The sequence below is a fragment of the Borostomias antarcticus genome (assembly GCF_949987555.1).
Source record: "Borostomias antarcticus genome assembly, chromosome: 10".
Classification (NCBI taxonomy): domain Eukaryota; kingdom Metazoa; phylum Chordata; class Actinopteri; order Stomiiformes; family Stomiidae; genus Borostomias; species Borostomias antarcticus.
In genome coordinates, this window is record NC_140243.1 from 12,352,181 (window position 1) to 12,380,170 (window position 27,990).

Here is a 27,990-nt window from a genome sequence, read left to right on the forward strand (position 1 = left end):
TTCCTCTCTCTCCCTCTCTCCCTCCCCCTCTCTCTCCCTCCCTCCCCCTCTCTCTCTCCCTCCCTCTCTCTCTCTCTCTCTCTCTCTCTATCTATCTCTATCTATCTCCCTCTCTCTCTCTATCTCCCACCCTCCCTCAGTTTGATTCTGTCGCCTCACCCCTTATTCCTCCTCTCTCCTCCCTCCCTCTGTCACTTTACTGATCTCTCCAGACCTCCTCTCTTGGGGGGAGAGACCCCGTGGGTTGGAGGTGGAGGGGAGAGACCCTGTGGGTTGGAGGGGGGGGAGACCCTGTGGGTTGGAGGTGGAGGGGAGAGACCCCGTGGGTAGGAGGGGGGGGAGAGACCCCGTGGGTTGGAGGGGGGGAGAGACCCCGTGGGTTGGAGGGGGGGAGAGACCCCGTGGGTTGGAGGGGGGGGAGAGACCCTGTGGGTTGGAGGGGGGGAGAGACCCCGTGGGTTGGGAGAGGAGGGGAGAGACCCCGTGGTTTGGAGGAGGGTTATTGAAAGAGAGGGTCGAGGATATAATATTGGTGTCTTTGTGCAAGACTTGGTTGTGTTGTACATAATTACTGTAGAGTTGATAGACTCGTTATATTACTGATAAGGAAAAACTTGTCATTGATTTTAAATTGACTTGTAAAGACACCCATTACCGAAGGTAAAATTGTGAAAAGGAAAAACTAAATAAATGAATATTAACGTTTTTGTGTTACTCCTTGTTTTGCTGATACAGTACAAGAGAGGAATTTATATGAATAATTTAAGTTTGTATCTGTATCTCTCAGTATACAAATAAATAGATGTTGAAGTAAAACATTGCTTGTCTGTTTCACTGCCAAGTTACATTTGACCAATCAAACGGCAGTCATGAGGAGACGGTGGTCTTTGAGTGGTGGGATTGCTATACGGTACCGGGTCTGGATCCCCTAGCTGTACGGTACCGGGTCTGGACCCCCTAGCTGTTCGGTACCGGGTCTGGACCCCCTAGCTGTTCGGTACCGGGTCTGGACCCCCTAGCTGGATGGAAACCTCCTCACTGAACCCTTAGAAAGAGATACACAACTCACTGGACAGGGCTGAGTTTCCCTGAGGCATCGTAGCGCTACGTTCAACGTAAGCTACAGCGTTCATCGTAGCGTTACGATGCCTCTGGGAAACTCAGCCCAGGAACGTTAGCAGCAGTGAAAGGTGACGATTCTGAAGAATAGACAAGATGTACCTGTACTTGTTACACAAGGAAAATACACTTTACTTGCCTTGTTTAACAAGTACGGATACATTGGAACTCTTGTAATCACTTGTCCTGACCGTGTCTTATCAGTGCTAATCAGTTCCTCATTCCAGTCCTAGAGAGACAGCTAGACATTTAAAGGTTCCCAAACTGGCAGTTAATTATCTAGTCTAGCAGTCTTATCAGTATCCTTATCTATGAAGTAAACTAACGTGTCAATCCAACCAAACAAACGACAAAGCATGTTGGAAAACATGTTTTATTAATGCATTTATTAACAAGACGAACCATAAATGCTTTCAAATAAAGTAAAAAAATAATAATTCCCACAGCGGTGCTGAATGAACGGGCAGTCATGTAAACAAACACCAGTGATTCTCATCTCAGTCGTAGCTTCGTCTGCTCAGCGCTAACCATGTCTGCCTTCATGCAATTTGGTCTTAAAATAAATATGCAAATTTGCCTTTAATACATTTCACATGTAATTTTATTAAGGCAACCATGTCTTCTAAATAATCACAGTTTTTCAGGATTTTCTCACTCTTCTCCATAAGATCCTGTGGGTTAACAGTCAACAGAGCTCAATCAGGACGGGCCAGTTGGAAACACTCAGCTCAGGTAATTATTTAGATGGTTCTTGGTTCCAGTGAGGTCGTTACCCAGATACACACAACTCCGTCTCTCTGCCAGTCTGGTTCTAATGGTCAAGTCTCATCAGACGTTCCCAGCTCAGGTCGTAGCTATGGAGAGTTCTCTCAGGGTTCTGACATTCTCAGGTCGTAGCTGTGGAGAGTTCTCTCAGGGTTCTGTTTGGTCTGAAGGTTGTTCTCAGAGTATCTGCAGGTTGTTGACAGCAATGGCGTCCATGCCCAGGCCGTTCTCCAGGGCGGTGTGGTAGATCTCAATGGCCTCGGCCAGGGGAAGGGTGCCCCCCTCGCTGGTCTCGATGATGGCGATGGTCTCCCCGAACTCATTACACATGATGGTGGGGGTGCCCTGCGTCTGGGGGGGGGGGGGGGGGGGGGGGGGGAGGAAAGAGGCGGGGATGTTTGGGGTGAGTATGTAACAGAGGAACATTCATACCAGGAGAAGATCGGCTAGCTACTGGCGTCCATCTCACCTGCTGCAGGTCGGAGGCCTGGATCTGGATGAGCGGAGGCTGCCCATTGGCCAGCTCCACGGCCGCGGCGTCCACTAGGGCCACGGCGGTCCTGGTCTCCATGGCGGCGTGGGCGGCGGCCTCCTCCAGCCTCTGCTGTCGCGCGTGGGTCATCTTGTGGTTGCGCAGGTTGGAGAAGGTCTTGAAGGCCTTTCCGCAGAGCGGGCATGCGTGTGGGCGCTCCCCTGTGTGCGTGCGGCGGTGCTCCGCCAGGTGCATGCTCTGGATGAAGCCCTTCCCACACATGTCGCAGCGGAAGGGCCTCTCCCCCGAGTGCGTGCGCAGGTGCTCGCGCAGGTGCGTGTTCTGGCGGAAGCGCTTGTCGCATACGGCGCAGGGGAAGGGCCGCTCGCCGGTGTGGACGCGCTGGTGCAGGGCGAGGCCCGAGGACGACACGAACAGCTTCTTGCAGACGGGGCACTCGTGGTCTTTGGCGCGCGGCCTGGCTCCGCCCCTGGCTCCACCCCGGGGTCGGCCCAGACCCGCACCCAGGCTGTGGCTCAGCTGGTGGAGGCGGAGGTTGGCCGGAGAGTTCAGCTTCTTCCCGCACACGCCGCAGTCCAGACGGCCCCTCCCCCCCGGTGAGGACGCGGCGCCGGGCTCCGCCCCCTCCCCCGTGGCCGAGGTGGAGGGCTCGGCGGGGGCGTCGGCCTGCAGCAGCGGGAGGTGGGCCTCCAGGCAGTGGAGGTCGCGCTGCCTCCGGTACATGAACCCGGCGGGGCAGTGGGGGCAGGGGAAGGGCGCGGGGGCCCCAGGGTGAAGGCTGTAGCGGTGCGCCGCCAGCTTGGCCGGCCACTTGAAGGTGGCAGGGCAGTCGGGGCAGGGCCAGGGGGCGGGGTCGGCGTGGAGGCGGCGGTGCTGGCGCAGGTTGGAGGACTGAGTGAAGGAGCGCAGGCAGACGTCGCAGCGGTAGGGGCGGAGCCCGGAGTGCGTGAGGTTGTGGCGGGTCAGGTTGGCGAGGGACGTGAAGGTCTTGCCGCAGTCGGAGCACTGGTACGGCCGCTCGCCGGTGTGCGTGCGCACGTGGTTGCGCACGTGGATCTGCTTCTTGAAGGACTTGGCGCAGACGCCGCACTTGAAGCGCCGGTCGTTCACATGGGCGGTGTGGCGGTGGCGAAGGAGGCGGAGCTGGGAGGGGAAGGTCTTATTGCAGGAGGGGCAGGGATACGCCCCCTTTTCTCCCCCCTCCGCAGACAAAGTCCCAGATTGGTCCTCTAACCCAGAAGAAGCCAGGGAATTGGTTGGATTGGAGGTAAGAGGTGTCCCAGCGTTGGAGGTCCCCTGAAGGAACTCGCCACTCTCCCCCGCGGGGTGATCCACCCTGACCCCGCTGACCTCTCCTCCCTCCTCCCTCTCTAGCGCCTGGGAGCTGGGAGCTGCGTCCTCCAGCGAGACCTCCATCTCGTCCTCTGTGAGGGGGGCCAGCAGGTGCTCCTGGGGGCCAGCGGGGCCCCTACCCTCCCTCCTGGCCCTTTGCAGCACGGCGAGGGCCGACACCCTGCCGGACGCTGCTGGCACCTGGAGAGGAACACGGACACAGCTCAGCAACACTCCCAGTCCTGGACCGGTCCTGGGTCAGCCTGGACCCCTCACACCCAACCCCCTGGACCCCTCACACCCAACCCCCTGGACCCTGACTCCCAGCCCCCTGGACCCTCACTCCCAGCCCCCTGGACCCTCACTCCCAGCCCCCTGGACCCTCACTCCCAGCCCCCTGGACCCTGACTCCCAGCCCCCTGGACCCCTCACACCCAGCCCCCTGGACCCCTCACACCCAGCCCCCTGGACCCTGACTCCCAGCCCCCTGGACCCTCACTCCCAGCCCCCTGGACCCCTCACACCCAGCCCCCTGGACCGGTCCTGGGTCAGCCTGGACCCTCACACCCAGCCCCCTGGACCGGTCCTGGGTCAGCCTGGACCCTCACACAGGAAGCAGTAGTATTGTTCCAAACACAACTAGGATAAATGAGCAGGAAATTCATTTGAATGTAAAGTGAGACAGGAAGTGGTTCTCAGCCCGTTTCCTGTCCTCTGGTTTCATTCCTTTGTTTATTGTTTATTCTTCCGTATGTTGCTACACCAGTAGGGTCGCTTGTTTACATGCTGTAACAATTTGGACTGAGCCGGACCTACACGGCCCAAGGGCCAGAGCTTGGTTTAGTCCATTACCATGGCGACGGCGGCGGCGGGGGGGTCGCGGGGGAGGTGGGTGCGCCGGTGGTACAGGAACTTGGTCATGTTGGTGAACGTCTTGGGACAGAAGGGACACTTGTGCAACGGCTCTGCTGTGTGGGTCTTCCTAGAGGAGAGAGAGAGAGGGGGGGGGAGAGGGAGAGAGAGGGAGAGAGAAAGAGAGAGAGGGGGGGTGGAGGGAGGGAGGGACAGATGGGAGGGAGGGAGAGTGAGAAGGGGAGGGAGGGAGAGAGGGAGGGACAGAGGGAGAGAGAGAGAGACCTTTAGTAATCCCTTTATTGGTGCAATCAATTTAAATTAAAATCAAGGATCAAGCCATTTCACAGCATAAACATAGAAATGATCAAAAAGCAAAAAACAAACAGAGGAGGGAACAATAAACGAGAGAAGCTGATTGGCTCAGTCACCTGAATACGATCTACTGAAAGAGCAACAGAACACATGGAGCCATCTTGCTCAGTCATTCCCGTCCCAGCGGTGACCTGTGACCTCCAGGGTCGGCCCTCCCCCCTACCTGTGCATGATGAGGGTCATCTCTGTGGTGAAGCCGTGGCCACAGTCCACACACAGGTAACGCGCCTCCCCCGAGTGTGTGCGCATGTGTGTCTGCAGCGACGACTCCTTCTTAAACACCTTTTCACACTCGGGGCACTCGTGCGTGCCCTGCTCGTGCACACGCTGGTGCGCTGCCAGCCGATTGGCTGAGGTGAACGAGCGATTGCAATGGCCGCACTGCTGGGGTTGCGCCCAGACCACCGCCTTCTTCTCCGCCGGCGGCCTCCGGCTCTGCTCCGCCCTCTCCGCCTCCTCCTCGCCCCCGGCCTCCTCCTCGTAGCCCGTCATGACCCCTGCCTCCCCGCTCTCCTTGTCCTGACCCAGGAAGTGCTCCCCCTGGTGCTGCAGGAAGTCCTCGGGGGTCTGGAAGAGGAGGTTGCACTCCGAGCACTCGTAGGGGTGGATGATGAGCACCTCCTGCTGTTTCTCCTCCTGCACACTAGGGGCCAGCCTCACCTCCAGCCGCTGGAGGCCGTTCCCCTGGAACGCCAGCCTCCCTGCGGAGCCGGGCCCTAGAGGGCTGAGCAGAGGGGGGAGGAGCTTGGCCCGGCGCAGGGTGGGCGTGGTGGAGCCGTCGGCCAGGGCCTGGGCAGTGAGGATCTGCAGACGCATGGTGGCCGAGCCGGGGAGCGGGGACACCGGGGGCAGCAGGGTGGCCCGAGGCTGGAACGGGGGCTTGGGGGCCGACGGCTGCTTCTGCTGCTGCTGAGCCAGAACCTGGAGGAGGCGAGGACCAGGGGACAGACAGAACCAGGGGACAGACAGAAACCTTAACGCACTGGACACACACAACCCTTCATAGGGTGAAAATGAAGGCCTTTAGGTGACCCAGACACACCGGTACCTGAGCCAGGATCTCCCCGGCCTGCTCTTCACTCAGAACAAAGTTCTGAACGCCGCCCAGCGGGGTCACGGTTCCGTCCGGCTGCAGCACGTACTCCTGCCCAGAGTCAAGAACCAGCAGGACGTTAGGACTGAACACACCACGTTAAGATCTCCACTCGCCATCCTCCTTGTCTCCTTCTCTCCATTGTGTTTATGGTTGCCGGGCAACTATACAGACTTCCTAGCAACGCTGTTGGTGCGTCCCCGTCCTCTGGGCCTGTTGCTGTGTGGACCTGCCGGTACTCTGGGCCGGTACCGGTACTCACCGTGACCGTGTTGCTGTGGGTGCTGCTCCTGCTATGGGTCTGCCGGTGCTCCAGCCACACCTCCGGAGAGTCGAACAGCGCCAGGCAGTCCAGACACTGGTACTGGACCGGGCCCGACACCTGGCTCTCCGCCCCAGATTCATCCGTCTCTAGCACCTCACACAGCTCTGAGAGACGCAGTACAACACACACACACACACACACACACACGTGACTACATAAGAGATTAATCAATATCGATCAAATATCAAATGAAATATCACTGCTGTCCTTTCTCACTCACTCACTCACTCACACTCTCTCACACACTCTCTCTCTCACACACACACACACACACACACACACCAGGTGTTCACTCTCTTAAGCCACTCATCCTCACCATGGTGCTCTGTCTCCATCCCAGCCTCTCTCATGTGCATCTCCTGATGCAGCAGCAGTTCCTCTGGGTTCCTGAGGAGGGCGCCACACTCCAGGCACTGGTACTGGTTCTCCCCCTCCTCTGAGATGCCCTGGTAGGCCATGGCATCCTCCCCCTCCACCCCCGTGTGGATCTGCTGGTGCACCAGCACCTCCTCCAGAGTGTTGAAGAGCTCGTGGCATTCACTGCACATGTACTGGTGCTCCACATACATGCCGGCTGGCTCCTCCTGCTGGTCAGCCATGGTCACTGCAGGCTAGGGTGGATTGGGTGATTTCTGTGACGATTTGTGCGATTGCACAAGTACTAATCTACACAAACTGTAGTTGGGGGGGGGGGGGTATTCTAGTTGTACCAAATGCTCAAATGATAATGCCACTGTTTTGATGACTGACTGTATGAGGGTGGGCTGTGATAGTCAAGTCAAATGGACTTCAGCCAGTGACCATATGTTTTACATCTAGAATTGTAATACTAACTTATGTCACTTTGGCTTTCAAGAGGTCAGTGGCACAACAGCAAACCTGTGGGGGAAGCGTGGGAATAAAACATTTGTATCAAAACCCATTGCTGCTTCTTCTATAAAAGCACATAAATAACTGATGCTATACAGTGTAAAGACATGTTGATCAGACAACTTATTTCAGAGAATTATCAGAGACAATCAAGCTCGTGCTCAAATGGGCCTTTCGAGCTTTGAATCAAGATGTGGACATAATAATAACGGTTCATTAAAATAATACTATTTGTCTGCAAACATGCTTCCTCCCATCTTAATTTCCTGAGTGTGTTAGCAAATGGCGACCTTTTGGCGGCGCTACCCCCGATACTCTAGACCTGTTCACAGGCACCGCTGTATCCTGACTACGGCTCCCCAGTTCTAAGCGGTCGTCAGGCGGCGCTACCCACTTTTTCCCGCAGGTCTCCGGCAGCGACAACAGGCCCTTCCTTCCCCTCCCGTTCAAAATCCTTACCTCTCATCTACTGTCGTTGGACAATCCCCCGTGCGTTCGTCACTGTGCCTCATAAACACAACGGTGCATCCTCGGTAGCCTACGCATCTTAGTTCAGCACCGGTTTGGCCTCAAGGATCTCGTCTCTACGAACCTCTCATTGCGGAGACATTTCAATGCAAGAAATACATCGTTTGTCTCTGGCTCGGTTTCAGTTGAGACATGCTGCCCCGCCTTTGCGCCCGGGCCATGTGACTTCGATCAGCAGCGATTTGCTGACATCTCTGTCACTCACCAGAAGGGCGCTTTTTTGGTAGATGAGGCTTTTAACGTGGTAGTTGGAGTTTTTCTCTCGCAGTTTAGTGTAGTTTGACTCTATGCGCGATAGTCGTTGATGTCAGTCTAATTTATTTGTCTATTTAATAATAAAGCATTTCTAAAACGGTTTATAGATCAGCATTACAATCCGTTTCGGTCTTATCTGGACAAGCTACTCTGGCTTTCACTCTGTGGACCAACAGAGAAAACTCCGTTACCCAGGAAGCATTGCAATGTTACGTTGCTGTGCGTCAAGTCCTCAGTCCCCCCACCAACACTCTTCCAAGTGAAGAAGAAAGGGGAGACGTACAAGCTAAGCTAAACGATACGCGACTTATGCAGTGTATTTTAAAAGGATTTTTGAGAAAAGATAGATAACGCCTGTGCCTGCTTGGCTCTATATCGCGACTACCTTTCCCCCCTGCCCCGGCTTTAGCGCACACAAAAATGAGCGGCAGCGGGCGGCCCAGGACCAGCTCATTCGCTGAGCCTCCGGGGGCTCCCGGAGCCGCTGCAGCCGCTGCCGGATCGGCCGTTGCTGGTGGAAGCTCTGCAGGAAAATCCGGGGCTTCACAGGCCAGTGGGAGCAGCTCGACGGGCTTCGGAAATTTGAAACTAACCAGTGAGTTTAACCATTTTATTGCAGCAGTACGATGTTGGACCGACAAGAAATTAGGCTAAATGTAGCCAACACCGTTATGAAAGTGTCGCACTAGCTAGCTAGTCATCAATCTGGCTGTGTGTGCTAGCTAGCTAACATGCTAACTAGCTAGCTAGCTAATATGTTTTTGAAAACGGGACACTGGGATCAAGGGCTAGGCAACAGCCTAGTCTAGGTATCTTGCTAGTAGCATCTGGGCAGATTTGATTCACTGGCCCTCGTAAGGATAATCGGTGGTCGTTCGGTGGTTGACAGTTTATTTAGCGTAGGTCGATAACCACCAGCTTGGTAACTAGCTAGTTGCTATCTACCTAATGTTTCACTTGCTAATATGCTAGCCAGTTATCTTAGTCTAACTAGATTAGCTAGTGGGCTAAACATCAATGTGCTAGCTGTTGAGCTGAAGTCCATGATCAAGGTTCGACGTCGTCTTCAAATGTAGATAGCTACTAGCTAGCTAACGTTAGGTAGTATGATTTTTTTTTTGCTAACGTTAGTTAACTAGCAACTTGAACTTGCATAGACTGCACTCTGCTACCCTGCTAGTGTTTGCTAGCTAAACACGGTTAACGTTACTGGACAGTATAATTCGTTTAGAATGCAAGATAGCTAGTTTGTTTAATATTGGTCAAATGTAAATGTAATCCTGGATGCCACTAGATTATAATGAGCTAGGTAGCTAGTCGACTATGTTTGCTAGCTAGCCAAGTATCTCGCTAACTAACCTCACTCGCCTCACTAGAATTCCCAGACCATAGTCTTGACACATTTTAGGCCAGTTAAGCCATGTGTCAACATAACAAGCTAGGTGTTTTTTAGCTGATGTTATTTACAGAACACCATCACTTTACATTAGCTAGTACTCAAACTAGCCATCAATCAGTGACTCGTGTTGTCGCGATTTGATACATACATGATGGGTAGCTGTAGAAGTAATCCTCATTTTCCTATTCCCATGTCCATTCATAAACATCATTTTCACAAGGATTTTTCTAAAGGGTTTCATTGGAATTCCATTAGAATTTACAGTATGCTCGTGGTAGCTCGATTAGAGGCTGCATTAGGCAGAATGTCAGCAGGGAGGGAGGTAGCGAGAAGAGGAGTCGACAAGGTCAGTCTTTTAGGGGCTGGTGGTGAGGCAAAGCTGGAGCATTGCTCTACAATGCAGGGAGAGGTGAAAAGACCTTGTATGAAGTGACCCAAACATGTCTGGGCCAATGGATTTACATTGTCAATAAAACTGATTCTTAGCCAAGATGAGCACCATAAACATCACACACGGTCGGTTAGCCATGTACTCTGATGCGTAGAGGAGCAGGCCTGGGGTCAGTTCATACTGCGATGTGAAGAGCTGGGCCGATGAAGGACACCCAATGGGCTGGTGTTGAAGAGTCAGTGTGAAGGGACTGGAGTTGGGAGGAACACATGGAAAGAGTGAAGGAGAAATGGTAATGAAGGGATGGAAATTCAAAGGTACAGGGGGATGAGGAACACGGGGACCAGAAAGGAAAATGAGAAGTGAATGCAGACAGATGCATGGAGATCATATGAGACAACTGCAGGTTCCATCCACTCTACTATAGCAGGTCTTCCATTATCGGCCCAGTTGGGTTTCAGGCATCTCCTTGATATAGAATGTGATTAGTTTTTTCTCCCATGGTCATTCTCCAAATCCTGTAAGAAGTCTGGAAACCTTTAGCATTGAATCACCTGATGAGTGGAGTCCTGCACTTGTAGTGGGCACATCTTGATTGTGTGAGTGAGTAGTGATTGATGTTGTGAGTAGTGATTAATGTTGTGAGTAGTGATTGTTTTTCAAGGTAACGCCTGCAGGTGATTCATGTAAGTGATCACATTCTGCCTGTGATTCATTTCATAAGGAGTCAGAGGGATTTTATTTCCCTGGTCAAACAGAAGTTGTAGCAGCGTTTTCTGCTCATATTGCTTGCATATCAATGTTGTCGCAGCAGCCAGAACGTGGATGAGAGTTTGCAGCCTGTTTTGACGCAGGGTTGGTGTGTGCTCAGATATACATAATACCAGGTCAATGAAGCTTTAGAAATGATTTTCTTGAAAGAGTGCAGAGCTGTGGTCGGCTCACGGGGGTCCAGTGAAAGATTTCACTGTCTTCATTTCATATGTAGATATACGCTGTTCATGAAGATATATAGCATGGATTTGATGTCACTAGTTAATAAGAGCTCTCCTCATGCTAAAGGCTGATTGGATTGGCCAGTGACAACAATGCAAGTTTCAGTCTAACCCTCACACTCCACCCCACTATATCCACCTAATGCTGAGAATTTGCGCAGACTTTCCTAACGCTCAGTGACACAGCCTAGTAGAGGCTCAGTGACACAGCCTAGTAGAGGCTCAGTGACACAGCCTAGTAGAGGCTCAGTGACACAGCCTAGTAGAGGCTCAGTGACACAGCCTAGTAGAGGCTCAGTGACACAGCCTAGTAGAGGCTCAGTGACAGCCTTGTAGAGGCTCAGTGACACAGCCTAGTAGAGGCTCAGTGACACAGCCTAGTAGAGGCTCAGTGACACAGCCTAGTAGAGGCTCAGTGACACAGCCTAGTAGAGGCTCAGTGACACAGCCTAGTAGAAGCTCAGTGACACAGCCTTGTAGAGGCTCAGTGACACAGCCTTGTAGAGGCTCAGTGACACAGCCTAGTAGAGGCTCAGTGACACAGCCTAGTAGAGGCTCAGTGACACAGCCTAGTAGAGGCTCAGTGACACAGCCTAGTAGAGGCTCAGTGACAGCCTAGTAGAGGCTCAGTGACACAGCCTAGTAGAAGCTCAGTGACACAGCCTTGTAGAGGCTCAGTGACACAGCCTAGTAGAGGCTCAGTGACACAGCCTTGTGGAGGCTGGTTTTCTCCTGAGCAGTGATCTTGTGAGGGCGTTTTGCTGATAAAGCGTTGTTTCTGGCGTGGAGGGCTGGGCTTACCAGAAACTCAAACTAAGGTGTTGCACTACTGCAAGGCTGCTGTTAATGAACCACTGCTGACTGACTGCCAGGTTGCATGTGAAGTGCAAGCAGAGATCACGAGCGAGCCAGAACAGAGCAGAGAGGCCAAACTGGCTACAGAGTTACATACTGACACTTTGTGTAGAGCTTAGTGCCATTCATGATTTATCTTGAAATGGGCTTAAATGTTACTGTAGATGGTATTGGGTGTGTCCTACAGTACAGCCAGACCATGCGGATTCACCGACTGGCCCTCTACATGTGGAGGTGTGATCCTGTGTTGGTGCAGAGAAACGCATGGTTGTAACCGCAGTGTTTCCTGTGGAACTGATCTCTTGGTGTGGTGGTGTGTGAAAAAAAAGAGTCCGATTTCGAAAACAAAGCGGGGGATCTGAGACCGCCCTTCTTCCTCCCTTGTATCCTCTCTCCTGTCCCCTTCCTATAAGTAGGCCTATAAAGATGGCCTAACTTATCTCGTAAGGCTGGTAAAGTCCTAGAGCTTAAAATGTAATTAATTACATGTAACTGGGCGGGATAAAACAGTAACCACGCACTTAATAAATCATATGGTTTATAGACATATTTTAATCAGATGTATTGTAGGTTACCATTATAACAGCAGCTGTTATAATGGTAACAACTGCTGTTTTCTGTTTTGATTGGCACTTTTTAGGTGGCTGGAGGAACATTAACGCAAGCTAGTGTTAGTTCAGCCAGCCAAAAAGACGGTCGCACAATCCATCAGGCAGCGCTGCACCTGACTCGCACGAAAGTTGCAGAACCTACTCGCGCTTGTGGTGTATGTCTCCTTGACAACGCTCGCTTGAAGGGCTGACTGACGGACAGACAGCAGCGCGTAGCTCAAATGGAGCAGCTCCGCTTCGGCTCAAACTGTATTTTCAGATAACGTTATGTAACGTTAGCAACACAAGGCCAATTTATCATATTCATTTTTTACTTGTCCGATCAGACAACTGCATTCCTCTTGCCCGAACAGTTTACTGGTCCCTGGGAAGCGGGCAAAACTGTTAGCCTACTGCCTTGTTCCTTAATCCCCCGGTGTGAATCATAGCTAGCCGGCAATAACCTAGCCTACCTGACTGGTCTCATCATTCTCCTCTCTCTTCCTCTTCAAAAATCGTCGTATGCCCATCTGGAAAATTGTATTGATACATTAGGTTATAGGATCTGCTAGTTGTCATCAGGGAATTATAAAACCAAAGGCTTTACCAACGTGCTTGAGATGGGCAGGAGCTGTCGGCACGTCTAACTGTAGCTATAACGGCACTTAGATTACTAACATAAATGTATTTTAGACAGTAGGCTAGGCATTTTGAGGAGTAGGCCTAGGTGCCAGCACCAGTGTTTGGCCCAATTCAAACACTGGTTAACACTATGGTAATATTTGAGCGTCAATAGCCTACCTATCTTTCGTTGTAACCTCATGCCGCTCACTGAAGAAAAAATCCCTTCACGCGTCTTCCGATCACCTCAGAAAGGAGCAACATGGAGCGGCACAGAGCGCGCGGCCTATAGGCTCTTTATTGAAAATAAATAGTCCTAATGTGGGCGCGACAGTGGTTTTGAAAGCGCATTTAGGCAGAAATATTTAGAAAGTTTTATTTATATATAGCCTAATTTGTATTATTGTTTTTTGTATCAAATGTTTGGTGTGGCGGCATCACCGCCACGGCAAAACCTTACCAGCGGAAACGCTGAACCTTGTATATTGCTGTATAATTGCTAATCAATTGACGGAGTAATGAATGCACTACTGGTATTTTATATTTAGAAGTGAAGGTTTAGCTAATTGATTCTTAGGAGTCTGAGTGTTTTGGAAATCACTCATCTTTCTCCCTCTTATTATTACTGCTCAGGAAGCAAAGTTCTCCACTGTCAGCTGGTCAGACTGCTCATGTTTGAGTTCATTATTGAAGAGGCTATCATGCCTCCGGTGCTCCATATTTAATGCACTCCCCTCGGACTCCATTCGTCCCATAGAGGGAAGACGGTCAGGAAGGCCTCAGATACAGGTTATACTCTGCAGGGTTAGGGTCATAGGTTATAGGGAGTCCAGGAGGAGCGTGGGGTCAGGTCTGACTGAGCCAAAGCCAGGGTGTTTTTTGGGTCAATCAAACGCATGCAGAGTGTTTCTCTCACACAGACTCGGCCGTCGCCCTGACGTTTCTCCCGTCGCGGTTCCATAATGAACCTTCCACTTCCCAAATCTGACCTCACACTGTCCGTTTGAGCCGGTCTCTCTCACTCCGCGACTAACCGCCTCGTTAGCCCCAGGTGATACACACACACTACACACACGCATCTCCAACTAACACACTACACACACTCGCTCTCCAACTAACACACTACACACACACACACACACACACACGCACACACACACACCTCCAACTAACACTACACACACACACCTCCAACTAACACACTACACACACACACACACACACACCTCCAACTAACACACTACACACACACGCATCTCCAACTAACACACTACACACACACACACACACACATCTCCAACTAACACACTACACACACACATCTCCAACTAACACTACACACACACGCATCTCCAACTAACACACTACACACACACGCATCTCCAACTAACACACTACACACACACGCATCTCCAACTAACACACTACACACACTCGCTCTCCAACTAACACTACACACACACACTCACGCATCTCCAACTAACACACTACACACACACACACACACACACACATCTCCAACTAACACACTACACACACACACACATCTCCAACTAACACTACACACACACATCTCCAACTAACACTACACACACACGCATCTCCAACTAACACACTACACACACACGCATCTCCAACTAACACTACACACACTCGCTCTCCAACTAACACTACACACACACACTCACGCATCTCCAACTAACACACTACACACACACACATACGCATCTCCAACTAACACACTACACACACACACATCTCCAACTAACACACTACACACACACGCATCTACAACTAACACACTACACACACACACACACACATCTCCAACTAACACACTACACACACTTGCTCTCCAACTAACACACTACACACACACACACGCATCTCCAACTAACACACTACACACACACACACACACACATCTCCAACTAACACACTACACACACACGCATCTCCAACTAACACACTACACACACACGCATCTCCAACTAACACACTACACACACTCGCTCTCCAACTAACACTACACACACACACTCACGCATCTCCAACTAACACACTACACACACACACATACGCATCTCCAACTAACACACTACACACACACACATCTCCAACTAACACACTACACACACACGCATCTACAACTAACACACTACACACACACGCATCTCCAACTAACACACTACACACACTCGCTCTCCAACTAACACTACACACACACACTCACGCATCTCCAACTAACACACTACACACACACACATACGCATCTCCAACTAACACACTACACACACACACATCTCCAACTAACACACTACACACACGCATCTACAACTAACACACTACACACACACACACACACACATCTCCAACTAACACACTACACACACTTGCTCTCCAACTAACACACTACACACACACACACGCATCTCCAACTAACACACTACACACACACACACACACACACACACACACACACATCTCCAACTAACACACTACACACACACGCATCTACAACTAACACGCTACAGACACACTACACACACACACACAACAGTTCTCTGGTGAGGCTAGCCAGCAGTGCTAGTGCTAGCTAGCTAGCCAGCTAGTGCTGCAATCTTTAAAGCTAAGCTGAGTCAAATCAACATACTTAGATCTCTATACTACACTAGCTGCTTGTCTCATTTGACTTAAGATAGCTAGCGAACATGCACACGCGTTGTAGGCTAAGCTAGATCGATCACTTCTGGCCTTATACCAATACCTGCAGAGTATCAACCCTCCCTCTCCCCCCCCCCCCCCCCCGTCACAGCTACACCCCACTCCTGGACCCCCCCTCCCCCGTCACAGCCACACCCCAGTCCTGGACCCGTCCCCGTCCCCCCCGTCACAGCTACACCCCACTCCTGGACCCCCCCTCCCCCGTCACAGCTACACCCCAGTCCTGGACCCCCCCCCCTCCCCCGTCACAGCTACACCCCACTCCTGGACCCCCCCTCCCCCGTCACAGCTACACCCCAGTCCTGGACCCCCCCCCCCCCCCCCCCCCGTCACAGCTACACCCCACTCCTGGACCCCCCCTCCCTCGTCACAGCTACACCCCAGTCCTGGACTCCCCCGTCACAGCTACACCCCAGTCCTGGACCCCCCCCTCCCCCGTCACAGCTACACCCCAGTCCTGGATCCTCCCCCGCTACAGCTACACCCCAGTCCTGGACCCCATCCCCCGTCACAGCTACACCCCAGTCCTGGACCCCCCCGTCACACCTACACCCCAGTCCTGGACCCCCCCCCCCCCCAGTCCTGTGGGAAACGCTGCGCGCATGTTTGGAGCCTCCTTCCATATTGCTGACACTGAAAACCATTCTATCCACCTCACTCTTTCAGGCATGATGGATTAGATCCATTAATCAAACATTCAACCATCCCATGATTTGGCTTGTAAGCCCACGCATTTACTGAACACAGGCCTAGATCAAGACCAAATTGAAGCAGTAGATGGATACTCAAGTTTTTAAACAGGGAGTGTGAAGTAGGTGAGTCAGTCCCCTCCTGAGGTGTAGAGACCTGCCATGCAGATACAGGCTGGGTGTGCAGGAGAACTGGGGGGGTGGATGACATCACAGATGGACTCATGTTGAGACGAGTGAAGGAACTGCACGGCTCTAGGAAGAGGTGCGCTGGGCTGACACACACACACACACACGGGTGAAAATTAACTTTTTGGCTCACGGCGAGTCACCTGCCTAGGGGACTGTAGATTAAAAAAATCTACCGGCCAAGTATATATATTTTTCAGATAGCCTTCCGAAATCTAGTCGCCAATTGGAAATTTTACCTTCATTTAGCCGGTGGCAGGTGTTCATTTTCAGTCCTACACACACACACACACACACACACACACACACACACACACAGTCAGCCAGCCAGCCAACGTCCAAGGTGTTATATTTTGAGGCAGGCAGGCTGTTGTCCCCCCCAGGGAGGCAGGGGAGGGCGGGGCATCAGCAGCAGCGCGTTACCAGGGAGGGGCCTGCGGAGGGACAAGGACTGAGGGAGGGGTCTGGGGAGGGACGGGGAGGGAGGGACGGACCTAGGGAGGGACAAGGACTGAGGGAGGGGCCTGGGGAGGGAGGGGCCTGGGGAGGGACAGGGAAGGAGGGGCCTAGGGAGGGAGGGACGGACCTGGGGAGGTCACACACACACAAGAGTCTTGTTGTTATTAAGCGTTTCTCTCTCTCTCCCCAGGGGAGTGTGGAAAAAACGAGGCAGGAGGTTATTATCACTGCACTTCCTACCTGAAAACCAGCTTCTCGACTTTGTTTCTGCGTCTGAGATGGAGAGAGCGTTTGTATTTTGTAACGTAGGCCTGTGACTGACGAAGTATACGTTCACAACAGGAGTTATCCCTGAAGTGCGTGTTGGTCGTAGCAGGTTTGACCACCTTAAACGTTTGTGTTGGATTGTTCCTCAGGAGACAGTGGCAAGGTGACGACGGTGGTGGCCACGCCAGGCCAGGGCCCAGACCGCCCGCAGGAAGTGTCTTACACGGACATCAAGGTTATCGGGAACGGGTCCTTCGGCGTGGTGTACCAGGCACGCCTCATCGATAGCCAGGAGATGGTCGCCATCAAAAAGGTCCTGCAGGACAAGAGGTTCAAGGTAAAGGCTCAACATCTCTCACACTAAAACTCTCTCGTCTCGTCAGGGTGTTTGATTGAAGAGCGTTTGTCACTCATACTTCCTCTCCATCTTCTAATGTAGAACCGAGAACTCCAGATCATGAGGAAGTTGGACCACTGCAACATCGTGAGGCTACGCTACTTCTTCTACTCCAGTGGAGAGAAGGTGTGTATCTCTAACGAACGGTTGGAGAACAGGAAATGGGTTTCTGGAACATAACCCACCACACCTACCCAGCACACTACGGTGTGAACAACCCTGCTAGCTGGTCACACAAGCGGACCTGCTTCGCAGTTTGGGCGGTCAGTTGGTGTTGGTTTGAACCTGTGATGTGAGAGCAGCTGTGTGTGTTGGTTTGAACCTGTGATGTGAGAGCAGCTGTGTGTGTTGGTTTGAACCTGTGATGTGAGAGCAGCTGTGTGTGTTGGTTTGAACCTGTGATGTGAGAGCAGCTGTGTGTGTTGGTTTGAACCTGTGATGTGAGAGCAGCTGTGTGTGTTGGTTTGAACCTGTGATGTGAGAGCAGCTGTGTGTGTTGGTTTGAACCTGTGATGTGAGAGCAGCTGTGTGTGTTGGTTTGAACCTGTGATGTGAGAGCAGCTGTGTGTGTTGGTTTGAACCTGTGATGTGAGAGCAGCTGTGTGCATCTCTTGTCTCTCCGGCCCCTGCAGAAGGACGAGGTCTACCTGAACCTGGTACTGGACTTCGTCCCAGAGACGGTCTACAGAGTGGCCCGGCACTTCAACAAGGCCAAGACCACCATCCCCATTATCTACGTCAAGGTGAAAACTATCTCCTCTCCTGACCCCTTCCTGACCCCCTGACCCCCTCCTGACCCCCCCAGGCGCTCCGTACCCCCACCTGGCTGCTTCCCCCTCATCTACCACACTCATCCGCTACTTCTCATCCTTATCTGTTCACCCCACAGCCAGAGCTGAACCATGAACCACTCCACTAACGTTTCTGTAAATTCACCCTGTTTTTATTTTATATGGTTGTTTGTTTTTAAATGATGTCGTCTGTAACTCGGTAACAGTGCTGCCGCCTGTCTTGGCCAGGACACTCTTGTAAAAGAGATTTTTAATCTCAAAGGGTTTCTTTTCCTGGTTAAATACAGGTTAAAAACAACACTTCTCATGCTCATAACCCCTCTGTCCTCCCCCCCCCTTTACTGCTTTTCCACATCGTCTTCTACTTGCCTCCTACAGTCCCCCCCCCCCGGCTCTCCCAGTGCTGTGAGGGACAGCAGAGGGTCTGGGAGGGGCAGCAGAGGGTCTGGGAGGGGCAGCAGAGGGCCTGGGAGGGGCAGCAGAGGGCCTGGGAGGGGCAGCAGAGGGCCTGGGAGGGGCAGCAGAGGGCCTGGGAGGGGCAGCAGAGGGCCTGGGAGGGGCAGTAGAGGGTCTGGGAGGGGCAGCAGAGGGCCTGGGAGGGGCAGCAGAGGGTCTGGGAGGGGCAGCAGAGGGCCTGGGAGGGGCAGCAGAGGGCCTGGGAGGGGCAGCAGAGGGCCTGGGAGGGGAACAGGCTCTGCTTCAGTGAGATGATTCACTGGGAGAAACGTCCTCTTTCCACTCCCAGATTACAGTGATGCTGTGACTGAAGTGCTCCTGTTTTAGACTCATTACCCAAGACTACTGAGCTCAACAGGGTTGAACCGGTCTGGTCATTTCTTGCACTGCAGAGGAAAAGATGTGGTGTTTCCTGCTGTATGAACGGCTCAGTGTTTTATCCGGGTAGCAATGGCCTGTGGACGGAAAAGAAAAGCACTTCAGTCTGTTTTTGTCACACTTCATGAGCTCTGTTACAATACTGACTACTGGAGGTCTGCAGAGAGGGGGAGAGAGAGGGGGAGAGAGACGGAGAGAGACGGTCTGTTTGCGTGTTGTGTATATGGGTGTGTGTTGTATGTGCTGCCCCTAGCAGCGGACAGGACATTCTCTCTCTGTCATGGCCCCCCTGCTCCTCCCTCTCCTGGGTGTGGAGACGCACATGCTGGTTATCTGTCACACACTCTGACACACTCCCCTCCTCCCTCATCCCCCTCTTCCTCTTCTCATCCCCTTGCCCCTCCACTCCAAGGGTCTTGTGCCTTTCATTGCTCTGTCCGTTTAGGGCCTCTCTGACCCCTGGGCCCCCTGTAGGGCCTTTCTGACCCCTGTAGAGCCTCTCTGACCCCTGGGCCCCCTGTAGGGCCTCTCTGACCCCTGTAGAGCCTCTCTGACCCCTGGGCCCCCTGTAGGGCCTTTCTGACCCCTGTAGAGCCTCTCTGGCCCCTGGGCCCCCTGTAGGGCCTCTCTGGCCCCTGGGCCCCCTGTAGGGCCTCTCTGACCCCTGGGCCCCCTGTAGGGCCTCTCTGACCCCTGTAGAGCCTCTCTGGCCCCTGGGCCCCCTGTAGGGCCTCTCTGACCCCTGGGCCCCCTGTAGGGCCCTTGTCTCTGGTGCATGAGCGGCGTGAGAGAGACGTCATTAGCAGGATGAGTCACGGCTGCACTGAGCCCTGACCTCTGACCTGCCCCTCTGCTCCTCCCAGCGCCCCTGTGCGCCCAATCACACAGCTAATGGTCTGAACAGAGTCACACACGCACACACACACGCACACACACACTCCTAGGTACACACACGCGTACACACACACACCCAAACACTCTCCCCTCTCTAAACTATACACTCACTCAGCAACACTCTCTGATGCTCTTGGCTGTGGAATTTGGGCTTCTTATTTCCAAAGCGGGAGCAGGAGGTCCAGGGAAGCAGCTGTGTGTCCAGCGGGAGTATTCTGGGATGGATTAACCCCTCCCCTCCCTCTCTGACCCCCCCCCAGGTGTACATGTACCAGCTGTTCCGCAGCCTGGCCTATATCCATTCCCAGGGCGTGTGTCATAGAGACATCAAGCCCCAGAACCTGCTGGTGGACCCGGAGACAGCCATCCTCAAACTTTGTGACTTTGGGAGGTCAGTCCGCACCCCTTGGTGCTTGTGTGGGTGTGCGTGTGCACGTTAGCCCTGTCTGTTGTCTGTCTGTTGGTCCGTCTGTGTTTCTTCTGTCTGTGCTGAGGCCTGTTGTTGACGGGCCTGTGTGTGTCCATCTCTGGTGTCCATCCCGATCACCCCTGTCCCCTGTGTGTGTCCATCTCTGGTGTCCAACCCGGTCACCCCTGTTCCCTGTGTGTGTGCAGTGCGAAGCAGCTGGTCCGTGGGGAGCCCAACGTGTCGTACATCTGCTCGCGGTACTACCGCGCCCCGGAGCTCATCTTCGGCGCTACGGACTACACGTCTAACATCGACATCTGGTCGGCCGGCTGCGTGCTGGCGGAGCTGCTGCTGGGACAGCCCATCTTCCCCGGGGACAGCGGTGTGGACCAGCTAGTGGAGATCATCAAGGTGAGGGGGGAGGACATGGACATGAACAGGACATGGTGGTGAAGATGGCAGCAGTGTGGAAGAGCAGACAGGACACCCCGACTAACCTCCTTTGTTCTGCTTTCCTCCAGGTTCTGGGGACTCCGACGAGAGAGCAGATCCGAGAGATGAACCCCAACTACACAGAGTTCAAATTCCCACAGATCAAAGCACACCCCTGGACAAAGGTAGGCTCCTCCCCCTCCTCCATCCCTCTCACCCCGGGGGTCCCAGACCTCCTCCCCCTCCTCCATCCCTCTCACCCCGGGGGTCCCAGACCTCCTCCCCCTCCTCCATCCGTCTCACCCCGGGGGTCCCAGACCTCCTCCCCCTCCTCCATCCCTCTCACCCCGGGGGTCCCAGACCTCCTCCCCCTCCTCCATCCCTCTCACCCCGGGGGTCCCAGACCTCCTCCCCCTCCTCCATCCCTCTCACCCCGTGGGGTCCCAGACCTGCGCTGGGGGCAGTAGGAAGGGCTTCAAAACAGGAAGCAAGCGTTTGTGTTAAACAAGATCAGGTAGCATCTGTCTTTTTATTCTTTTGTCAAGTTAAGAGCCTCCTGAACCTGGGCCCCGCGTTGAGCAGGGTTCCCACGGCCTGAACCTCCTGGAAAAGGGAGGAAATTACAGAAACTGTTTTCCAAATCTGGAAATGGTTTAGAGTAAACAGTGTTTTGGAAAGGTTTTGAATATGGCGATTGTTTAAAATATGCTCATGAAGATCCCAAAACATGTCTAATTACGCAAAATACGTTCCTTGTTTTACTCATTTAAAATCTAGTGCTGTGCTGCTCAGGCTAGGGGACCGTTGCAGCTGCGCTAGCATCACGTGAGACGCGTTGGTGTGGGCAGCTAGTCAGCTAACGAAAGTTAACAAGTGCTTTGGTAAATTGACTGCACTTATACAGTGCTTTTATCCAACGCGCTTCACAATGAAGGCCTCTCATTCACACACATTCACACACCGATGGCGGCAGCTGCCATGCAATTTGCCAGCCTGCTCATTGGGAGCAATTTGGGGTTCAGTGTCTTGCCCAAGGACACTTTGACATGTCGTCAGGAGGAGGCGGGATTCGAACCGCCGACCGTATGATCATTGGACGACCCACTCTACCTCCTGAGACACCCAAGCATCCATTCCATATTCCAGGCTACATATCGCTGCTCTGCCTGTCTGGTCTAGAGCCTGTCTGGTCTGAGCCTGTCTGGTCTGAGCCTGTCTGGTCTGAGCCTGTCTGGTTAAGAGCCTGTCTGGTTAAGAGCCTGTCTGGTTAAGAGCCTGTCTGGTTAAGAGCCTGTCTGGTTAAGAGCCTGTCTGGTTAAGAGCCTGTCTGGTTAAGAGCCTGTCTGGTTAAGAGCCTGTCTGGTTAAGAGCCTGTCTGGTCAAGAGCCTGTCTGGTTAAGAGCCTGTCTGGTCAAGAGCCTGTCTGGTTAAGAGCCTGTCTGGTCTGAGCCTGTCTGGTCAAGAGTCTGTCTGGTCAAGAGTCTGTCTGGTCAAGAGTCTGTCTGGTCTGAGCCTGTCTGGTTAAGAGCCTGTCTGGTTAAGAGCCTGTCTGGTTAAGAGCCTGTCTGGTCTGAGCCTGTCTGGTCAAGAGCCTGTCTGGTCAAGAGCCTGTCTGGTCAAGAGCCTGTCTGGTTAAGAGCCTGTCTGGTTAAGAGCCTGTCTGGTTAAGAGCCTGTCTGGTCTGAGCCTGTCTGGTCAAGAGCCTGTCTGGTCAAGAGCCTGTCTGGTCAAGAGTCTGTCTGGTCAAGAGTCTGTCTGGTCAAGAGTCTGTCTGGTTAAGAGCCTGTCTGGTCAAGAGCCTGTCTGGTCAAGAGCCTGTCTGGTCAAGAGCCTGTCTGGTTAAGAGCCTGTCTGGTCAAGAGCCTGTCTGGTCAAGAGCCTGTCTGGTTAAGAGCCTGTCTGGTTAAGAGCCTGTCTGGTTAACAGCCTGTCTGGTTAAGAGCCTGTCTGGTTAACAGCCTGGCCTGGAGAAAAAGGCACATTACTGTGCCCTATGATCTCTATATAGGCCTTACCCGTTTTAAACTATTTAAAGTCATGGAAATGGGGTAAAATATTATCGACACGTTTTGAAAATTACAGTGGTTGCTTTGAATCGGGGTTGTTAATGTCTATTTTAAAACCTATGCAAATGAATCCTAGTTTTGTTTTTGTGCAGTGAAATCAGTTTAGGCACACAAATAAGACCCATCATGAACTGGTCTGTTGGCCCCGCCCATCCTCCCTCTCTCCCAGGTGTTTAAGCCTCGCACGCCCCCCGAGGCCATCTCTCTGTGCTCTCGCCTGCTGGAGTACACGCCCGTGACCCGGCTGTCCCCGCTGGAGGCCTGCGCCCACGCCTTCTTCGACGAGCTGCGCCTGCCCAGCGCCCGCCTGCCCAGCGGACGAGACCTGCCCCTCCTCTTCAACTTCAGCCCCGTGGGTGAGACTCCCCAGACAGTCTCTCTCTCCCTCTCTCTCTCTCTCTCTCTCTCTCTCTCTCTCTCTGTCCCTCTCTCTCTCTCTCTCTCTCTGTCCCTCTCTCTGTCCCTCTCTCTGTCCCTCTCTCTCTGTCCCTCTCTCTCTCCCTCTCTCCCTCCCTCTCCCTCTCTCTCTCTCCCTCTCCCTCTCTCTCTCTCTCTCTCTCTCTCTCTCCCTCCCTCTCTCTCTCCCTCTCTCTCCCTCTCTCCCTCTATCTCTCCCTCTCTCTTTCCCTCTCTCTCTCTCCCTCTCCGCTTCCTCTCTCCTTCTCCCTCTCTCTTTCTCCCTCTCTCTCTCTACCAACTAATCACTTATCTCTCTCTCTCTCTCCCCAGAGCTGTCTATCCAGCCCCAGCTGAACTCCACACTCATTCCTCCTCACGCTCGCGCACAGACCTCTCCTGCCTCTCACGGTGCGCTATGCTGCCCTACACGCCTGCTACATACTTAGTATTTACAAGAAATCAATCAATTCTTAAAGTGTTGTGTGTATTTAACTGTAACTTCATGTCTGTGATGTAGAGTGGTGAGGTCTGAGTTCTAAATTCCTCTGGGAAAAATGAATTGGATTCGCGAAAAATGCGGAAAAATAAGATGTGTTTAATAGAGACTCCCAGACTGGAGTACGTTTTGTCATCCCTCCATCCATCCATCCATCGTCATGCGCTTATCCAGGGTCAGGTCGCGGAGGCAGCAGTTCCAGCAGAGGGCCCCAGACATCCCTTTCCCTGGCAGCATCAACCAGCTCTGCCTGGGGAATCTTTAGCCACTCACAGGCCAGTGCGGAGATGTAATACTGCCACCTGGTCCTGGGTCTACCCCGAGGCCTCCTCCCAGCCGGACACGCCTGGAACACCTCCCTAGGGAGGCGCCCAGGAGGCATCTTCACTAGATGCCCGAACCACCTCAACTGGCTCCTTTCAACGCAAGAGCCAGCTCCCGCGTGGCTCTGAAGTGTCCTTGAGTAAGACTGAACCCCAAAACCACCCATTGGGGGTGCAGACCCTGGTACTGTCGCCTCTCAGCAAGAAGGTGTCCGGGCCGATCTGCTGAGTTTGCATCTTCTCTTGTTCACAAGGGTTTCCTCCCAGAGAACCCCAGATGAAAAACATGCAGAAGAACAGATGCTCTTCAGTGTGGTCCCTGACCAGGACCTGGAATGAGCACTTGGACCTTGTCCCCGAGCGTCATGAACGATGGCTGCTCACTACTCCTGGCTGCCCACTGCCCCTGGCTGCCCCCTGCCCCTGGCTGCCCCCTGCCCCTGGCTGCCCCCTGCCCCTGGCTGCCCCCTGCCCCTGGCTGCCCCCTGCCCCTTGCTGCCCCCTGCCCCTTGCTGCCCCCTGCCCCTGGCTGCCCCCTGGCTGCCCGCTGCCCCCTGCCCACTGCCCCTGGCTGCCCACTGCCCCTGGCTGCCCACTGCCCCTGGCTGCCTGCTGCCCACTGCACCTGCTGCCCACTGTGTGTGTGTGTGTGTGTGTGTGTGTGTGTGTGTGTGTGTGTGTGTGTGTGTGTGTGTGTGTGTGTGTGTGTGTGTGTGTGTGTGTGTGTGTGTGTGTGTGTGTGTGTGTGTGTGCTGTGTTGGTCGCTCACGCGTGTTCTACTGTGGTGAATAAAAAAGACTTGAGGCCCTGGGAAAATGTTTTATATCTCAACAACATCGACCTCAGAACCAACTAAGAGCTTCAACATTCACAAAACCCATTTTCAATTATGTATTTTAACTGTTGGAACAAAACCTACTCCAGTCTGGGAGTCTCTGATTATCCTTATTTTCAGCATTTTTCATAAATCCCATTAATTTTTCCCTCAGGGATTTAGAACTCAACCAAATGGCAGCGATGATAACTTTCCAGCCTACAAGTAGTGTTAGTTTGGTTGCTAGGGCTCATTGCTCGTCGCTTTGAAACTCTATTGCAACGTGATAGTTTTATGAACTACCTTTCTTGGCGGAGTTCAGTAAAATCGATATTAAGACACTGAAATAATCGGTATTTATTCCATAAATGTTTCCCAATGATGTAAACGTTGTATAAAAGCAATAACTCACTTGACGGTTGCGGTGTATGGTCAATATACCCCGGTTGTGCTGCGGTCAAAGGCACAAGGCGCAGCCGAGTCGACCAGCACACCCCGTGGTATAACGGCCATATACCACAATCCTCCACTGAGTTATTGCTTTTATACAACGCTTGCATCATCGGGAAACATTTATGGTACGGTAGACATATTTGACAGAGGAAACCGATCATGAGTTCTAATGTCATGTTGTTAGTCAGGTGTGTGTGTGTGTGTTGTTAGTCAGGTGTGTGTGTGTTGTTAGTCAGGTGTGTGTGTGTTGTTAGTCAGGGGTATGTGTGTGTGTTGTTAGTCAGGTGTGTGTATGTGTTGTTAGGTGTGTGTGTGTGTTAGTCAGGTGTGTGTGTGTTAGGTGTGTGTGTGTGTTAGTCAGGTCTGTGTGTTGTTAGTCAGGTGTGTGTGTGTGTGTGTGTGTGTTGTTAGTCAGGTGTGTGTGTGTGTTGTTAGTCACGTGTGTGTGTGTATCTAACGCTGTGTCTCCCCCAGCAGAGGCCAGCGTGTCAGACAGTCCTGCCCAGCCCAGCTCAGCACCTGGATCCATCAACAACAGCACCTGAACACCCATTCTTCCATCCCCCTTCTCCTCGCTTTCACACTCTCTCTCCCCCCTCCCTCCGGCTCCAAACCGCCAACTACAACACACACGCGTGCGCACACTCACTCTCACCCACGTAGTCATTCACCCAGGGTGTTCAGCAGGTTTAGGTGTAGAAGAGGTTCTAGCTCATGTCTGTCTATGACAGTGTGATAGTTCTGATGCACTCAGAGACCATATGTGGGGTTCATGTATAAGCTATATCTCTGAGGCTCCAGGTCAGAGTCAGTGTACCCCAAAGCTCCCCTAGGACGCTCCCCTAGGACGCTCCCCTAGGACACTCTCCTAGGATGCTCCCCTAGGTCTCTCCCCTAGGACGCTCCCCTAGGACCCTTTTATCAGCTCATCCAACTAGACTAGGGAGACCAGATGGTACACTTGTTAGGTGGATCTAACCATGGGGTAGTCTGTATTATAATCTTAAATATAAATTTTATCCCTTTGAATTTTTTATTTATTTGACCCTTCCTTTGTTTTATGTTTGGTAGTGTTGTGGCCAGAGAAGCTGGACTGTCAGATGGACAGATATCGACAATCTTCCTGTGTAGAGTTTGAAATGGAGTGGTTCCATGTTAAATGGAGTGGTTCCATGTTAAATGGATTGGTTCCATGTTAAATGTATACAAGACTCTTCAGAAGAGCTGATAGCTGGTGTAGGAGTGTTCAAGACTTCTTCATTCCCCTTCAATCTCTAAAGCTCCGGTCTGCTGGCTCTGCCTGGCGATGGGGGGCGACAGAGGGCTTTTTATTTGTTTTAATTAATTGGATACTAAACTGCAGCAACATGATTAGGCTTCCTCTGTTGTATTCATGGCATTTTAGAAAAGGGGAGGTGATTTTAGAAGCTTTTGTTCATCGGGCTGATCTCATTAAGGATCTCCTCCAGTGAATTGAAATTAAATTTATTGAAAGGATAGGATAGCCCAACGAGGGAACCACAGTCTCTGTTTGTAATGGAATCTGTGTTGGGTCAAAAATCAACGTTAAAGTCTTAAATGTCTTTTATTTGCATAAGAGGGACCTTTTAAAGAATGGAATGCACATTCTATATGCTTTTGTCCTTGTTGCTTTATCTGGAAACCTGATTTTATGTGAGTTATGCTCTAAAAAAATGTTTGAGTGAGAGACTCTGCCACTTTCACTCCTCACGGCTCTGGTTGTTCCTCGTCTCAGTCTGGATGCACAGTTGCACTGCATGTCAGGGAGGTATTTTTTCTGTGTGTGTGGGTGTGTGTTGACTGAATGAGCTCGCTGTTTGTGAGTGTGTGTGTCGGTCCCTGTTTACCTCCACACCCACCCTGAATGGCCATGGTGCCTCAGTGTCCTGTCTTAGCTCTCACCCTGACCTCATGTGGACCCTCTAGTTCACTACAGGTTTCAGCCACACAGGCTCCGGTAGCATCTTCCAAGTGTCTCTTCCAACAACCACACGGACTGGCATGTTCACCCCAACACACCCGCGCGTCCTTCTGCACCCTCAACCACAACCATAGCTGGATTCAAACGCCTGTTAAGAAAAGAGAAAAAAAGGTGGAAATCGCCCATTTGGAGCCTCCCCTTCCTCCAGTCCGCTCCTCCTCCTCCTCCTCCTCCCGTCTCTCTCCCTCCTTCCTTCCTTTCTCTCACTGCTCAACTGTAAATATCAAGTACCTTTATTTTATTTTGTTATTTTTTGTTATTGTTATTATATTGTTGTTCTTGTAATTTCTTTTTCTCTCTAGTGGAGTGGAGCTGGTGTAGCAGCGACCAGGCTCAGTCTGTCTGTAAATACAATTTCATTTCAGTCCCTGGTTCAGGGGGGGAATAAGAACAAAATGTTTCTCTCGTCTTTATTCTCTCTCTCTCCGTTTCTCTCTTGCCTTTCCCTCGTCCCCAGAAATGGTTTTATGATCATTTTATTTATTGTACCGTTT

At 52.4% G+C, this 27,990-nt stretch overlaps 2 protein-coding genes across 3 annotated transcripts; one reads left to right on the top strand and one right to left on the bottom strand.

The window, feature by feature from the left end:
- Nucleotides 1-1,645: 1,645 nt before the first annotated feature.
- Nucleotides 1,646-7,790, bottom strand: znf526 (zinc finger protein 526). The gene is made up of 8 exons (XM_084444799.1): nt 7,684-7,790; nt 6,671-7,233; nt 6,292-6,458; nt 5,985-6,080; nt 5,100-5,857; nt 4,562-4,691; nt 2,354-3,910; nt 1,646-2,235 (listed from the first exon to the last, which is right to left on the bottom strand). Exons 2-8 carry the CDS (start codon nt 6,951-6,953, stop codon nt 2,062-2,064), a joined length of 3,165 nt encoding a protein of 1,054 aa, XP_084300925.1. The 5' UTR covers nt 6,954-7,233; nt 7,684-7,790; the 3' UTR covers nt 1,646-2,061.
- A 509-nt stretch (nt 7,791-8,299) lies between these two features.
- On the top strand, nt 8,300-27,981 carry gsk3ab (glycogen synthase kinase 3 alpha b). 2 transcript variants are annotated; one of them, XM_084443965.1, is made up of 11 exons: nt 8,302-8,323; nt 8,417-8,602; nt 17,336-17,523; nt 17,626-17,709; nt 18,216-18,326; nt 20,363-20,493; nt 20,718-20,922; nt 21,033-21,128; nt 23,179-23,365; nt 23,739-23,816; nt 25,972-27,981. In XM_084443965.1, exons 1-11 carry the CDS (start codon nt 8,317-8,319, stop codon nt 26,037-26,039), a joined length of 1,341 nt encoding a protein of 446 aa, XP_084300091.1. In that variant the 5' UTR covers nt 8,302-8,316; the 3' UTR covers nt 26,040-27,981. The 2 variants fall into 2 exon arrangements, with proteins under 2 accessions (XP_084300090.1, XP_084300091.1); XM_084443964.1 differs by having other exon boundaries at nt 8,300-8,602.
- The last annotated feature ends 9 nt before the right edge of the window (nt 27,982-27,990 follow it).

Bases quoted from the DNA above. Each gene is read 5' to 3' on its own strand.
- znf526 (XM_084444799.1), bottom strand. From the start codon at position 6,953: ATGGCTGACCAGCAGGAGGAGCCAGCCGGCATGTATGTGGAGCACCAG. The intron at 5,858-5,984 runs GTACCGGTGTGT...CGCCTCCTCCAG, and splicing joins CCGGGGAGATCCTGGCTCAG to GTTCTGGCTCAGCAGCAGCA. The intron at 4,692-5,099 runs GTAGGGGGGAGG...TCTCTCCTCTAG, and splicing joins ATGACCCTCATCATGCACAG to GAAGACCCACACAGCAGAGC.
- gsk3ab (XM_084443965.1), top strand. The intron at 18,327-20,362 runs GTGAAAACTATC...ACCCCCCCCCAG, and splicing joins TCCCCATTATCTACGTCAAG to GTGTACATGTACCAGCTGTT. The intron at 23,817-25,971 runs GTGCGCTATGCT...CTCCCCCAGCAG, and splicing joins GACCTCTCCTGCCTCTCACG to AGGCCAGCGTGTCAGACAGT.